This window comes from Podarcis filfolensis (genome assembly GCF_964270895.1).
Source record: "Podarcis filfolensis genome assembly, chromosome: 5".
NCBI lineage: Eukaryota > Metazoa > Chordata > Lepidosauria > Squamata > Lacertidae > Podarcis > Podarcis filfolensis.
Genome location: NC_139608.1, coordinates 62,533,088 through 62,548,509, shown reverse-complemented (window position 1 = coordinate 62,548,509; position 15,422 = coordinate 62,533,088). Strand labels below are relative to the sequence as shown.

Sequence of the window (15,422 nt, the reverse complement as noted above, 5' to 3'; positions counted from 1 at the left end):
GCACGGGAATTTCCAAAATATAAGGCATTACACCCCAATGGGATTTCTGAGAACGAGCAGTGACTGTTTACAGTCAAGTTAACTTAGGCTGGGGAGGTGGCATAATGAGAAGAGTTAAGGAAGTGGCAAAACAGGGATGAGGAACTGAAGGCAAATGAAGGTGATCTCATGTATTTTAAGGGATAGGAGAGGATGATTTCATGAACTTTGAGAAACACAGCACTGCATACATAGATACAATTTGCCTAGCTGTTTGATTTGCCTCAACGTTCACCAGCTATTAAAAAAAGACACAGAGAGCGTTGGTGGCATAGCCAATTCTGTTTTATTCATTTAAAAACCATTTCCTCATACAGGTTCCCTGATAAATTATATCCCCAGCTTTTAGCTGTGGGATAGCAGAGTGCAAACAGGAGTGTATTTCAAGCAAACAAAATGGCTGCAACAGTCTTAAGAGGCACCCTGATGCTCTGAATTTTGGGTTCACTCTTTTTTTTCTGCACACACACACACAAAATGTTTGATGGAAGGTAGAAGAGGTACTATATAAATTTTCTGCTACACGCAATTGTCGCCACACATTCCCTCAGGTGGGCTACATCCTCCCAGAGACTCATATATTAGAAACATTTTCCTTTCTGCCCCAAGATTCTGAAAATGCATTTCTGGAAACAGACAATATATAAAAGCAGAAAATATTAATCCAGTAAAACAAACTACATATATCTTTAAGATCGAAACAGGAATGTTTGGCAGTAATTTTGTTGACTATTTGCATGGGGGTATTTGGTCATGGAAAATAAAATCAAACCATTTCTACTGGCTCCGGCTGTGCAAATACGGCACAATCAGTAGTTTAGAATTTACATTACCACTCTAAAACAAAACTGTTTCCTGTTTTCGTAGATACTGTTAAGGACTAACCCTTTGTAAAACAATAATAATGAGAATAGAAGTGCATATCATGGGAGTAGGAACTGTGGTCCTTTAGAATCTTGTTGCTTTTTTTTTTTAACAAGCCATTATTTTCTGTCAAAAATACATGGGAGCGACAAGACATACCTACAAGTTTGTCCTTGCATTTAATCTGCACAGAAGTCAATATGGGCTAACAGCTCCCTATGCTGGCTTGTAGGATATTGTGCTTTACATTTGGGGCACTCCAGGAAACTTTCATCAAGAAGATTTGAACGTTTGGGTGAAGGACATTTGTTCTGTATTGTCAGCTTGTCTTCAAAGGCAGCCTGGAAGTTGTGCAAGACTTCTGTACATCCTCCACACTCTGGAAGCTTCTGGAAAAAAAATGAATTGGTGCATTTCCCATTACAAATTAGTAATATTCCTCTATAGGTCCAGCCAATCTTCTTAGCACCACACTGATTCCACCCAATGACTCTAGAAACGCAGTCCTACTCACTGAGGGCTCAAGGCGAGTTATTTGGTCCCTTGCCTTGCGCAGCTCCTTAAGGACTTTGCTCAACTGATGCTGCAAGTTCTGACGGTCGAGTTTCTCATTCTCAAAATCGGATGTGCATGCCTGGATCTGGCAAGAAACATTCGGAGAAAACCAGAGAGTCTATTACACACGCTGGATTTCATGCTATAATTACATGAGCTCCTTAGGAAAACAAAAGGTTGGATCTAAAGCAAATAAATAAAGCCTATTTTGAAGGGTTTGTGCAATGTATTTTTAATGTTCTGCTACTGCATGTACGGGGACATGGGTTGCACTGTGGGTTAAACCACAGAGCCTAGGACTTGCCAATCAGAAGGTCGGCGGTTCGAATCCCCGTGACGGGGTGAGCCCCCGTTGCTCTGTCCCAGCTCCTGCCAACCTAGCAGTTCGAAAGCACGTCAAAGTGCAAGTAGATAAATAGGTACTTGCTCCGGCGGGAAGGTAAATGGCATTTCCGTGCGCTGCTCTGGTTCGCCAGAAGCGGCTTAGTCATGCTGGCCACATGACCTGGAAGCTGTACGCCGGCTCCCTCGGCCAATAAAGCAAGATGAGCGCCACAATCCCAGAGTTGGTCACGACTGGACCTAATGGTCAGGAGTCCCCTTTACCTTACTGCATGTACACACACAGTTGTTAAGTCCTTTAATATTTCAAAAAACCTCACTACCATAACCGTAGAATTAAAAGAGTAGAGATTCTACAGAGGGATGTCAATTAAATGATGAATGGATTTTAAATTCTCACTTAGTTCAAAACTTTCCTATCAGCAGTAAGTACCAAGACAAATCACTATCATGAAAAATGCACAATATATCTCAATATTAGGAAGAACAGCTTACTTGCTTGTATTGTAATAAAACTGCCTAAAATATTAACATGAATATTTTGCCTATGGGTTTTAGTTCTGACTGAAAAGTGTCATTAAAATAATAGTGTGTAACCTGGTACCTGCTGTTCCAAAGCTGTTATCCTTGTGTGTTCTTCTTGCTGTTTTAGCAAAGATCTCTGAAGCATCTCAACCTATACCATGTGTAAAAGACTATATTAACAAGACAATTCTATAAGGTGGTTTCAAATAATCAACCTATGTCAATCCATGGGTTTATTGGTTTTATGCATCCTTACTAGTAAGATGGTAGAGCGGCTGCTCCAGGTTCCTTGCTTTTTAAAGTTTTCAAGCATGCTGAACAAGTATTTTTAGGAACAAACCTATTATTGGAATTGTGTTATATATTGCTTTTATTGTTGCACTTTAAAGTGTTGTAACCCACCCTTGGACTTCAGAGTGAAGGGCGGGTAATAAATTAAATTAACAATATTTTGCTTCTACTTGGTTATGCATCTCACCTAAGAAAAAGGGACAGGGTATAGAACAGTGATTTCCTCCTTTTCCTGCTGCCTCCCCCCCCCCCATGCTTCTTTGCTCAACTCACACCCAAGAAGACCCATGCATGGAAGCACGTATTGCTTAACAATATAGGACAGGTATCTAAGCAAAGATGCTGCCTGTCCACACTTGGTTGATTTCAGTGGTAAGGGCCCTTGAAATGCACATCCCTTTGAAAGCAATGCAGTGTGGCTAATCAGCATTGGCACTTACCACATTTATATGTGCATCTGATATAATTCACATCCCCTTGAATTATGGAGGGGGAAAGGGGTAGGGATCATGTTGGAGGTCATCTTCCACCCCAACTCCATAAATGTGTACATTGTGAAAGTGAAGTCAGCAAATCCCCTATATACCAACCTGAGATGAGAGTGCTTGCGTTCGTTTCCTTTCTTCCTCAAGCTGGTCTCTGGTCACTTCATTTTCTTGAGTAAGCCTCTGCAGCATCTGCCCTTTGAGGTTGTTTTCGTCCTGAAGAGTCTGAATGTCAGCCTGCTTGTGCGACTTTAGTAGACTATTTAAATTCATCACCTCCTGCTTGGCTTCGTCATACTTCCTTTTGAATTCAATGAGGTCAGAATGCAGCTGGGCTACGGAACGCCTTTCTGTCTCTAGATCATTTCTGGCGGCTAGCAACAACTGCTCATAATATCGTTGCTTATCTTCTGGCAGGAACCCACAACAGAACATGGAAGAGAAGGGGGGGGGGATGCTTCAACGAAGATCCTTAGCAAACTCACACCCGCAGAATGTATTTGTAAACAAAACTGAACAGCCTTATTCTAGACTCTGCCTTGCCCCTCGCAGTAAGCTGTATTTCCTTATTCAAACTTACTCAGAAGGAAATTTAAGACACTAATACGTTGTTAAAGAAGAACATATTCTACACCAGGATAGGGGGCAGATCCAATCCACGCCACTATGTGGCAATCTTGCAATTCCTCGAGAGGGGAAAGAAGGGCTCCTTCTACGTTCAGCAGACTCTACACAGCCAAGCTGCCGGGGCTAGGCAGCAATGGCACCATGAAGGGCCCCCAACTCTAGTCCTCAAGCAACTTGGCAAAGTTTTGAATAGGACCAAGGCACACGCCTTTTATCAGAGGACAAGGTTAGCCCCATCACCTCCTGATGATTCCATGAAGTCCATCCCTTTGATGACTGAGGACTCACAGAACCACCACAGAGCTAATCATGGGACAGACTTCCTCACAGCGCTACAGCCAGGTTATAGATCATCAACAGCTAAATCGGCTAAAAACCACCAGATGCTTAATGAGTGTGTTTTATAGTAACAAGAGAAAACCGATCGGTTTCCAGGAAGAAACCAGACACTATGTATTTGATGGATATGAAATCAGCACAGGCAAGCAAACTGTAAGGCAACAATGACCTGTTATCAAGAAGTTTCTCCACAAGTTTTCTGCTCTACGGAGGTAGCTAGTTCTTAAGAGATGCACACACTCCATAAGAGTCGTAATTTTTTCTAATGATCCATGCTTAAAAATCCACACCTACAAAACAACTTCATATGTCTGCTACAAAAACGAATGTCACATGCTGGTGACTTGAGCAATGCCAAGACAACTCAATATTTATTTATCCCAACACCCATGATTCGCAGCTAAGCAACGATCAGTATATATTTGTACACCACTTTTTATTTCATTTTTACAGCACGTGTATAAGTATCCAAAAAGAGTGATAATTTAATTTAGCTTTATGCTTGTAAGTGTTCATAGCTAAAACCAGAAAACTGATCTGGGATATCTTTCTCCACATAAACTAATTTGTCGTGCAATCTGTTGAGCCTGAAGAAAAGCCAGCTAATACCTTCTGCCCTGGTTTCATTTGGTTGGTGCTGGTTAACAGTTTCCAGCTGCTGTTCCAGTTCAAAGAGTCTTGCCACAAGGCTCTGAACATAGGCCTCTCGCTGTTGGTCATATATTAGCCACTGCTGGTTTTTCTCCAAAGCCTTGAGAGGGAAGATAATAAGTAAGTTGGTTAAGAGTTGCTTCAAGGAAAGTATTGATAACTTACCTTTCTCTAAGTCATATGTATTATCAGTACACGAAAAGCATCCTACTTGGCACAGGAGCCTCAGCCTAAAGAAGACTGTGTTTTTCAACTTTATGCTTTCTACCAGTTTTGAAATATTTAACTGTTAAAGATCATGTGAACACAAGTTTTAATAAATAAAATTCAACTTTACTTTGACTGCAAAGTGTAACTTGGAATTTCTGTCAATCACTCAAACATGCCTGTTTTTGCTGTTATTTATGCAAGAGGTGTTTAGCTGTTTTATCAACCTGATAAAACATGCCTAGTACCACCTGAGACATGCCTGAGAAACACCCTTTGGGTATTAAGAGGTGCTGCCATCACATGTTTTCCTCAGAGTGATTCGCAATGTCAGAAACTAAATATACATAAATGAACTTACTTTTTAATCAAACAACCAGATCAGCTTTTATTTAAGATCATGAAAACCTTGTAAAGATAGGGCGAGTATAGGCATACCATCTGCTGATGTCATTGGTTATCTCTTGCAAACAATACAGATTGTGAAACACTCCGGGAAACAGAAGCTACCTGAGAGATTTTCCAAAGCACTTTTAAGCAAGTATTATTCTTAAGATTCACTTCTAACGATGACAATGCTACTGAAACCACACTTATTCACATTATGAAGCCTCAAGATATTTGCTTCAACATACGATTCCAAGAGTTAATTATACTGTTTTAATAAGATCAGCAAATTATTATTTTATAATATAATTGCATATTTTGAATGTTAAGAAAAATAGGCACCCCAAACAAGCTGTGAAGTTGGCTATGTATAGGCAAAGCAGTTACAAAAGCGTGGTAGGAGGTTGCGTTTCCTATTCCAAGACCTATAAAAATTTATGGCTCCGCGCAGCCCAAACAGTCTGTAGCTGTGCTACCTGGTAAATCTCCTTTCTATGTTAACTTTGGCCAGGATCCAAAGAACTACTTGGGCCCGCAAAACAGGCTTGTGCTAGCGCAGTGAAATTTGACTTTTTCTTGAACCACCACCTCCCAAGTCATATTGAACAGTCTTCAAAATGGTTTTTAATTTCTGGAGTAGTTTGTATGTATCCCAGTGGCTGCAGTTAGGGGGCATTATATACTTTCTTCCAAGGCTCACAGTACTATTTTCGTGTGTGTGTGTGTGTGTGTGTGTATTTGATATATGGAAAAGTTAGCTACACCAACATAAAGGGCAGCATCCAACAAAGTAGTCTGTTAGCACAAGGACTTCCACCTAAACAATGTGACTTTCCCTACCTCTCTTCTGCGCACTTCCTAGACTGCTCTGGGTGTTCCCCCAATCCTCCAGAGCAAATTTAGTTAGGGTGTGTAGGGAGGGAAAGTTCTGTTGTGCAGCCATAAATCCTTGTGATAACAGAACTACTTCATTGGACACTGCCCAAAATCATAGGCATTCAGTCCTGAGGCTCGCCTACAACTCTATACAACAGTACAAGCTTCGAGATATGCATTTCTATACAATTAACCTCTCTAATTGCTAGTTTACTGAGAGTGTAGTAGCAGAGGCTTATACACAGTCAAAAGATAAATGTCAGTCTTGAAACATTATTTTGTGTTATTTCACACCCATGGAGGGAAATGCAGAGCTTGTTCGCCTGTCACTGTCCCTTTTGCTTTAAAAAATAATAATTCTAAAAGATGCACAGTATTAATCATCCTTAGATGCAGGTGTGTAGCAAGGAATGAAGCCCTGACACAGGTAGGGCAGTGGCTCCATCTGAGCAAGTGAACAATGGCAGATGCCAAAGAGACCAGAAAAATTTGGTCTGCATGTAAACACCCTGGTGACTAAATTCAAGGATTCATCTGTAGATCTCAGGGAAGTTACAATATTAAAAACTCAAAATGCATAGTAAGAACAAAAATAAACCAACAATTCTCCTTTCCACAACACATTCATCACGTAAAGCTTGATCGGGGAAACTTGCCCTTATTTGAAGGAATCTTATAACACCTGAACATAAACCTGGATTCAGAAGCACAGCCTATCGATAGGGCGTCATCTGTGGTGCAGTGCCGAGACAATCCCACAAGCCAGTCACAGTTACTAGTTTGTGCAACATTTTTTGAAGAAATGCTGGGCTGTATAATTCTCATTTATGGTCAAGTAAAGGAGACTCATGGAAGCAGGTATAGCTCACTGAATCCTGCCCCCACCCCAAGTGAGGAGACCGAGTAGAGATCTGAACATGGCCCAAACACAGCACTCTAAACATTGCCAATTCACATTTCTGTGGCACAAGTATAATTAGAAGTGTCACTTACAATGCCAGTTAGAACACTGCTAACGTCTTAAAGGTTACTTGCATTTTAATGCAAAGCAGCCCGTAAAGTACCATTTCATATCTGCTTGCTTCACCTGCCTGGGAATTCTTATGTGAAGTTGCGGGCGAATAATGGGCTGGAGCTGTTGCCTTCAAGTTCTGAGTAGTCTCCCAAACACAGCCAGATGCTTGTGAATGTAAATCTGGACTAGACAATAGACCTTGGTCTAATCTAGCATGGTGGTTCCACTTCTTGCACTCTTAAATTTACATAGGAAGCTGCCTTATTCACAGGGATAACATGGGTCCATCTAGCTCATTATTGTCTACAATGACTAGCAGAGCTTCAAACGTGGGTATTTCCCAGCCCCACCTGGAGATGCCAGGGATTGAATTTGCAACATTCTGCCTGCAAAGCAGATGTTCTGCCACTGAGCTCTACCATACACATCTATTTGGGAGCAAGCCTCGTTTCGAGGCCCTGAAACTTGCTTCCAAGTAAACATGCAAGGGATTGGCCTGAACTATTAGGTATTTCTCTTTAGTAGTATATGTCGGGATCTCCGTTCGGCCAAGCTGATAAAGCTCATTTTCCTCCGGAATCGCCTCCAACGATAATTAACGACCTGAGCCTTTGATGAGGCCTCAGGCACATTCCCATTTCAGCAGAGAATCAAAGCAGCAGAAGTGATGAGATTTATGGCTACATCGTTATGCTTTATTTCTTACTACGCAGGCAGAAAAATACATCCTCTCCCTGTGAGAGCAGAGAGCAACTGAACAACAAAGAAACAGGAAACCAGTAACATCACATCTGTCTCCTGTCTCCCGTGAGACTTCCAACAGCCTGGAAGGTCTTTGGAATGTAAACAGAGTCCTGTGACTCCAAGCAGCTGCACAGTGGCAAAACAGAAACTAACAGTATATACACACACACACAGTTTTTAAAAGAATCTTACATCTTTCAGTTGGATTTCAACTTCATTTGTTGGTGTTCCAGCGCAGTTTATAGCAGTTTCCTGCAAAACACAAACCAGTTCAACAGTTTGATTTTGCTAAGCTGGGTGTACATGTCTCTTATTTTTAGACAGGAATATATACAACCACATCACGGCATGAATTTTTCTAAGACCAACTTGTTCTATGTAATAGGAAAAGCATCATTTTAAAAAGCCAATTGACTTCTTATGTGCACTACATCAAATATTTTCTGAAGAATTATTTTCTGCTGTATTGTGGGTTGAAAAGGAACTACCTGCAATAGAAAAACTTCATTAAATTCACTATGGGATATGCCCCCAAACTCCCAGATTCCTTTGATTAAGCTCCAATGATATTGCTTTGATTGCTCTGACCAACTACATCCCCAAAGAATATAAAGTATTACACATCAACATTACATGAAAACCAATTAAAATGCAACATGATTCAGCAAATACACTTGAAGCAAGCACCATGGCAGCAATACAGGCTAGGTTAATATATTCTTCATAGAAAACTAGTTCTACAAATGCTTTTGCAGCATGGGGCACCTTCAGCAACTAGAACAAGGGTATTAATGCAGTGCTAGATGCACCTCTGGGATAGATTGTTCCAGAGGTGGGGGAAGATGACGACATAAAAACCCCTACACCCATCCCTCTACTTCACCTGGGATGGGACAACCATGAGGGAAGAGGCATTCTGTCGTATATTTAAGCGCCAAACAGTTTAGGAATGTATGTTGGACTCAGAAGCATACCAACAAGTGCAACTCCTTCAAAGTTGGTGTGGCCTGGGTTCATACTGGGGTGCATTTTGCACTAGTTGCAACTTTTACGTAACAGGGGCTCCTGCTAAAATGGATTTCAAAAGATTTCATATTTTAGGTATTGGGAACTATTTTCAGCAGACACTATTAAGTTACACACCGAGTTATTTGCCAATCTGCGCTTTCCAAACCCAAATGGGGATTCAGAGGGCTTTTGCAAAACTAGGGGAATATCTATATATATATATAGATATATAGATATATATAAATACACACACACACCCTTTGGAAGCCTTTTCGGTTTATTAAACTCAGTCCTACAGGAGTAAGTATATTGCCCATTACCAGAAATTAATTCCCTTCTAGCACAAGGCTAATCTGACTTGAACGTAACCTGCGTTCAAGATACATTTTCAACAGTTGCACATCCTAGCCACAATCCCATATAAACATAAGTATGCTTAAGCTATTGAAATCAATGGGCTTAAGTGCATTCAATTCTGTACTGGACTGCGGCCAAGGTGTTTTAAATACTAGGATTCCCAAATGGCATACTAAAAATTAAACAAGGCGCTAACTTGTCGCTGGCCCTAAAATATCAGGACTAACTTATTTTCCTGTAAATGTTTGATCACCAGTTGAGAACACACACAGCCAGCCTGTAACTTATACAGTGGTACCTCGGTTTACGAACAGTCCTGTTTACGAACTATTCGGTTTACGAACTCCGCAAAACCGGAAGTAGTGTTCCAGTTTGTGATCTTTACCTCAGTCTACGAACGGAATCTGAACAGTGGAAGGACACCGGTGGTGGGAGGCCTCATTAGGGAAAGTGTGGTTTAAGAACAGATTAAGTTCGTAAATCGAGGTACCACTGTATATGCCGTTTCACACAATGTAGCTGATGTTCTATTGCCACCTACCTTCTCTCCATGGTATTGCCATAATTGCTTTCCACAGTATTCTACCTCGAATCAAAAGCCTTTTGCAAGGAATCAGACTCACCAACATTCCATTTACCAAGCTGGAGATTACTAAGGTTATCTGCTGATGTTAGCAATGCTAAAAATCTGTCGGTGTTAGCAATGGGATAATTAACGGGCTAGCAAAGCTGTTAAATTGTGGAACTTGCTCCAGCAGGAGACAGCAATGGCTTTACAAGGAGATTGGACAATTTGGTGGAGGATGAGCCTATCAAAGGCTGTTTGCCACAATGGCTGTGTTCTACCTTCACTGTTGGAGGCAGTATGTCTCCGAATGCCAGTTGCTGGGAATAGTAGGTAGGCAGAGTGCTTGTGTGTTTCCCACAGGCCACTGTGAGAACAGGATGCAGGACTAGATGGGCCATTGGCCCAATCCAGCAGGCTCTTTTTACGCTTCTTATGTTAAAAGAATTTGGTCTAAGCTGATGCTTTGCATCAATTAGAATAGGGATGTCCATACGGTCGACAGTGACTATGGACCCGTAAGCCACCTAACCCAACCCCCAGCTCAGTGCAGGAATTCCAGAGTTAGAGCATCCCTAATAGATAGCTGCCCAGCCTCTATTTGAAGGCCTGATGCAACAACAACAACAACAACAACTCACCACCACTGTAGGCAGTTGGTTCCATTGTCAAACTGCCCTTACCATCAAGAACATTAAGCTAATGCTGTTTTAATTGTAAATGGTATGGCTTTCAGTAGTGATGTATGGAAGTGAGAGCTGGACCATAAAGAAGGCTGATTGCCGAAGAATTGATGCTTTTGAATTATGGTGCTGGAGGAGACTCATGAGAGTCCCATGGACTGCAAGAAGATCAAACCTATCCATCTTAAGGAAATCAGCCCTGAGTGCTCACTGGAAGGACAGATCCTGAAGCTGAGGCTCCAATACCTTGGCCACCTCATGAGAAGAGAAGACTCCCTGGAAAAGACCCTGATGTTGGGAAAGATGGAGGAGAAGGGGACGACAGAGGATGAGATGGTTGGATAGTGTTCTCGAAGCTACAAACATGAGCCTGACCAAACTGCGGGAGGCAGTGGAAGACAGGAGTGCCTGGCATGCTCTGGTCCACGGGGTCACAAAGAGTTGGACACGACTAAACAACAACAACACATAGCTTTAATACTATCAATGTTTAATTATTTTTAAATTGTTTTCTATGCTTTAAGCACTTCTCATTTTTATCTGTAAGCTGTTGTTTGTCCTGTCATGGAAAATGGTGGGGTAATAAATATATAGCAACAGCCAAAATAACTTACCTGGGAAATCTGCACATTATTGGCTCTATTTTCAAGGTCTGAACAATCTGTAGTAACTGCAGATAACTGGTTTTTCAACCGATCCACCTCTTCTGAGAGGGAATGAAGTAGCTGTTCTCTCTTTGCCACTTCCTGTGTTTTCTCTTCTAGTTGACTAAGCAGAGAAGTAACATCACCATTTTTACTTTTGATCTTCAGCTTGTCTTTCAGGAGCTGAATTTCTTGATTTTTTTCTCCAAGGATATTATTACATTTTGCATTTTCTGTTTCAAGGGCAAGTATTCTCTACATGAAATGTAAGCAAGCATATTATCACAGTTAACAAGCCAATTTTTAAATAAAATATTCTTAATTGTACAGGGCAAGCAATCATACCGGTACTGTTAGCAACTATGATGGTAAAATTGGTGTTTTGTGGCAAAGTAACTATTATCTCCCAAGTTCTGACTTTGAGAGAGAAGACACTTTAAATGTTCAAAATTAACATTCAGATTTTAAGTAATATGCAATACAAAATCACTTCATTTGTTAAATCTTCAGTGATTCCTTTACAGTTAACAGCACAAGACAGGAAGTTTTGCATGCAGAAATGTTTATATCACCTCCAGGAATCTGTTCTTTTCTTCTGGTGTCATTTTTCTTTTGCCCTTAGTGAGGTCTTCCAAAGATTTTTTAAGGGCTGCATTCTCTTTCTTATATAACTGCAACTCAGATTCAGATTTGGAATCACCAGACTTCAATCCCCACTTGCCGATATTCATCTCTTTGATGTCCTTTGATGTCCTTCAGATTTTCTAAAAATAAATAACCAGGTACCATTGAAGGAACAGCCTCTTCTGTCCTTGCATTATGTATGTTTCCTTGCAGTGTCCCAAGTGGCTTGTAATAAAGCCTCAATTCAAGTCTCATTAAATAAGCTGAATAACTCGTCTATCAGCCTGATCTTAAGCAAGCTTACTCAGAAGTCTAATCGAATTCACTGGGACTTCCTCTATAGAAATTATGTTAAAAATTTGGCGCCACAGAGCTGTAGTCAGTGTGGCACTATGGAGAACTTTCCTTCAATGCTAGGATTTCGCACTGGGCAAAGGAACATTCTCTCCTTCTCCCCTCCCTAAATCTGTTCTGGAGTTCCCCTAATCCTCTAAAGCAGATTTGGAGGCAATGAAGGGTGCACAAGGGAGGAAAGGTTGGGAGGGGGAGGAAGTACCACTGTGTGACAACTAATCCTTTTGCACAAATGTTTAATTGAATACCACACTTGGTCCCAAACATGCATAAAACAGGATTATAGTAGTAAGTTTGACTCACAAACATTTTGAATAGAACAAAAATCCCCATTCAAAGAACATAATATTTCCACTGAAATAGGCAGTGCTCCTTCCAAAGTTAAGAGCAGCAAAATTAAAAATGTGTAGAATTTGTGGGCTGATAGTTAGAATCAACAACATAACTGCAAAAAAATAAATAAATTCTGAAATATTTGTGATCCCTGTTACAATTATAATACTTAGCTAGTCTGCAACAAAACATCACAACGGAATATATAAAAAATGCAGCTGTGTCTGCCACATCATGTGATGCTTGGAAAATGTGGCCCAAGGGAAACAGGAAGTACTGAAAGGTCATAGGGACTAATATATTTTATTATATACTGTAAAATTATTATTATATGAAACTACTAGTAGACTTCTGAGAGAATGGCTGGCACAATACATTTTGCCACCAGCAAAATCCCCCTATCAAGCTGTATAGTATGCAAGCTGTATAGTATTTTGATACCTGGGGCACAAAATCCCACAAGTACTTCCCCTTCATCCCTGCCAATAACAACACAGTAGTAATTCAATTAAATAACAATTTGCTGCCTTCTGTAACACCTCAAAGCATTTGCCTTATTATTATGATTTATTATCATTAGAATGTCTTACCTACCAGAAGCTCCAGGGTGCGTTACGCTACAAAGTACAATAGGTACTAAAATCAGGCATCAGATATTTTATGCAGCTTGCTACTCCCAGCATCAGATCCCTCTCCCATCTGAAGCTCAAGCACAATATAGTCTATTTCCACCTTCCCCCCTCCCTTCACTACTTGCAGGCATATTTTCTTAACGCTTCGCTTTGTTATTTTTTAAAAAAACAACAACCGGAAATGTAGTGCAGGTGCAAGAGGCTGCAAATTTCTTCAGAGCCATCATGTTAAACCCCTACGGTGTTGCCACTTCTCCAATGAAAACTGGTCCCTGACTATTGTTTGTCCCATAGGGGAAAGATTACAGTCATTTCATCTCCAGGAGAGAAATCACACCCACCCACCCCGGATTTAGCAGATCTCCCACGCAGCACAGTATTGCATTTGGTAGGAAACTTGAGGTGGCTAGAAAACGCCTAGCGGACAAGTCAAAAAAGAGGTGGATAGGGAGGAGGTTTCGCTATGTAGGCAGGCAAAAGCTGGACAAGGCGGATCGCACACCTCCTAGACCATCACTGAGAATATCAGTGCTGAGGAGGCGTTTTGTCCGTGGGTGTATACAGAGCTGGATTTAGGTTTGATGAGGCCCTAAGCTCCTGAAGGTAATGGGGCCCTTTATATGTCCAGCTGTCCTTTGTCAACAACAAATTGTTACTGTTTTTTGGGTTGAATATACGCTACATGGTAATTTATGGACCTAATAGGTATCTAAGCCACTTGCACATAACAAAATAGAGTATGTATTTTAACAAAGTAATTATTGAACTCGAATATAAGTATATTAATAGTATATTAATAGTGAAATACAACTGAGAATAAGTATATTAATAGTGACATAATGATTAAGCTCTAACTTAAAATGATTTTTTATTCATAACAAAACTTGATAATGCAAACACATTGGCATTTAGCAATAACAGAAGTTTCTTTAGTAACACATATGTTTTTCCTTTTAAAAATTTTGGGGCCAAGGGAGTGGACCCTAAGCTATAGCTTGTTTAGTTTATACGTAAATCCGGCACTGCATGCATGCATGCATGCATGTGCAGTATTTCTGTTTTGTCCCTGCTGCAATAACAAAAGCATAACGCCCTCTCCCCTGGAGCGCCTTATGGAAAAGCAGAGCAGGTGCAAGACAGCTAAGCCAACCCAATATTCTGGGGACCCGCGTTTCTCTCCCTGACCTAACCCACCCCTTCCTTCGCCCATTCCGAGCCGAGCTCTCTTTCCCCCACTCCGCCCCGTTTACCCGCTTTCTTTCAGCCTCGGGTGGTCGCGAAACTGGAGAGACCCGGCGAGCGACTGACGGGAGGACAGGGCAGCGTCAAGGCTGCTGCTGCTGCTGCAACAACGGCGCCGCCGCCCCTCCCTTCCTTCCACCTCTCCGGGAGGGACGCGGAGGGGAGCCGCTTTACCGCTCCTCTTCGAACCCGGCCCCGCCCGAGCGCTTGTTTCCGGGAGTTTGAATGCCGCGGCTCTGCTCGACGCCATTTCCGTTTCAGTTGGAAAGCGACGGGGCGCGGGAAGGGTCAAAACGAGACGAAACGCCGGCGGAGCTGGAGCTTGCGCGGAGAAGGCGGCGCGAATGGCGGTGATTCCGAGAGGGGCGGGGTTTAAGGAAGTAGGCGGAGAAAGAGGAGTGGGGAGGAGGACGTTGGAAGCTTGCGATTTATTTTGCGCGCCCGCCTCCTTTCTTGGTGTATTTTAATGGAATGCGTTGCCCTGCTGTGAATTTTGCAGTTTCAGCATCCTTCGCCGCTACAGAAGCGTTTTTAAAATTTCCATCAGCAATTCTGGCATGGGTGGTTTTCAATGTAGGAAAGTCTGAGCGGATCGACGCTGATTAGCTCGCGTGTAACCTCGTGAGAAAGAACACAGCAAAGCAAATAATAATTATAATCGGTGCTTTTTTCTAAAACAAACAAAAACAATGTTTAGAGGTGCTTTCATTCTGACTCAAGAAAATCACCATTTTGTAGTTCAAGTTGGGGAAATAAATAGAGTAAATGGACAAAAGTACAAAGATTCACAAAATGTTTAGGGGTATGCGTCCCACCAGAAAAAAGCACTGATTAATAATAATAATAGACGGAGCTTCTCTCGAGCAATCTTGACCAGAGACCAGGTTTGCCATATGTTGCAGATTTTGCTCACTTGGTTACACCGGCATGCGCGAGAGTAAGGGCTGCACGACGTGTGGGAAGGGCTGTGGATCAATGGCACAGCCTCCGTTTGACATGGAGAAGATTCTGACCCCGGGCATCTCCACTTTGA

At 41.6% G+C, this 15,422-nt stretch overlaps 1 protein-coding gene across 5 annotated transcripts; it reads right to left on the bottom strand.

Annotated features, from left to right (window-relative positions):
• Positions 1–306: 306 nt before the first annotated feature.
• On the bottom strand, positions 307–14,667 carry CEP55 (centrosomal protein 55). Of its 5 annotated transcripts, none has more exons than XM_083614149.1 (10): positions 14,398–14,643; positions 11,777–11,968; positions 11,175–11,459; positions 8,140–8,199; positions 4,677–4,818; positions 3,207–3,511; positions 2,405–2,476; positions 1,418–1,543; positions 1,063–1,292; positions 307–665 (listed from the first exon to the last, which is right to left on the bottom strand). In XM_083614149.1, exons 2-9 carry the CDS (start codon positions 11,933–11,935, stop codon positions 1,083–1,085), a joined length of 1,359 nt encoding a protein of 452 aa, XP_083470275.1. In that variant the 5' UTR covers positions 11,936–11,968; positions 14,398–14,643; the 3' UTR covers positions 307–665; positions 1,063–1,082. The 5 variants fall into 5 exon arrangements, with proteins under 5 accessions (XP_083470275.1, XP_083470277.1, XP_083470278.1 ...); XM_083614151.1 differs by having other exon boundaries at positions 3,207–3,508; XM_083614152.1 differs by having other exon boundaries at positions 307–1,289; positions 14,398–14,667.
• Positions 14,668–15,422: the final 755 nt, after the last annotated feature.

What these genes read in the sequence shown, in the direction of transcription:
- CEP55 (XM_083614148.1), bottom strand. Translation starts at nt 11,935, where the DNA reads ATGAATATCGGCAAGTGGGGATTGAAGTCTGGTGATTCCAAATCTGAA. An exon ending in AAAAGAACAGATTCCTGGAG is followed by an intron (nt 11,460 to 11,776) that starts GTGATATAAACA and finishes CATTTCATGTAG; the next exon opens with AGAATACTTGCCCTTGAAAC. An exon ending in TAACAGCTTTGGAACAGCAG is followed by an intron (nt 1,544 to 2,404) that starts GTACCAGGTTAC and finishes GTTTCTTGCCAG; the next exon opens with ATCCAGGCATGCACATCCGA.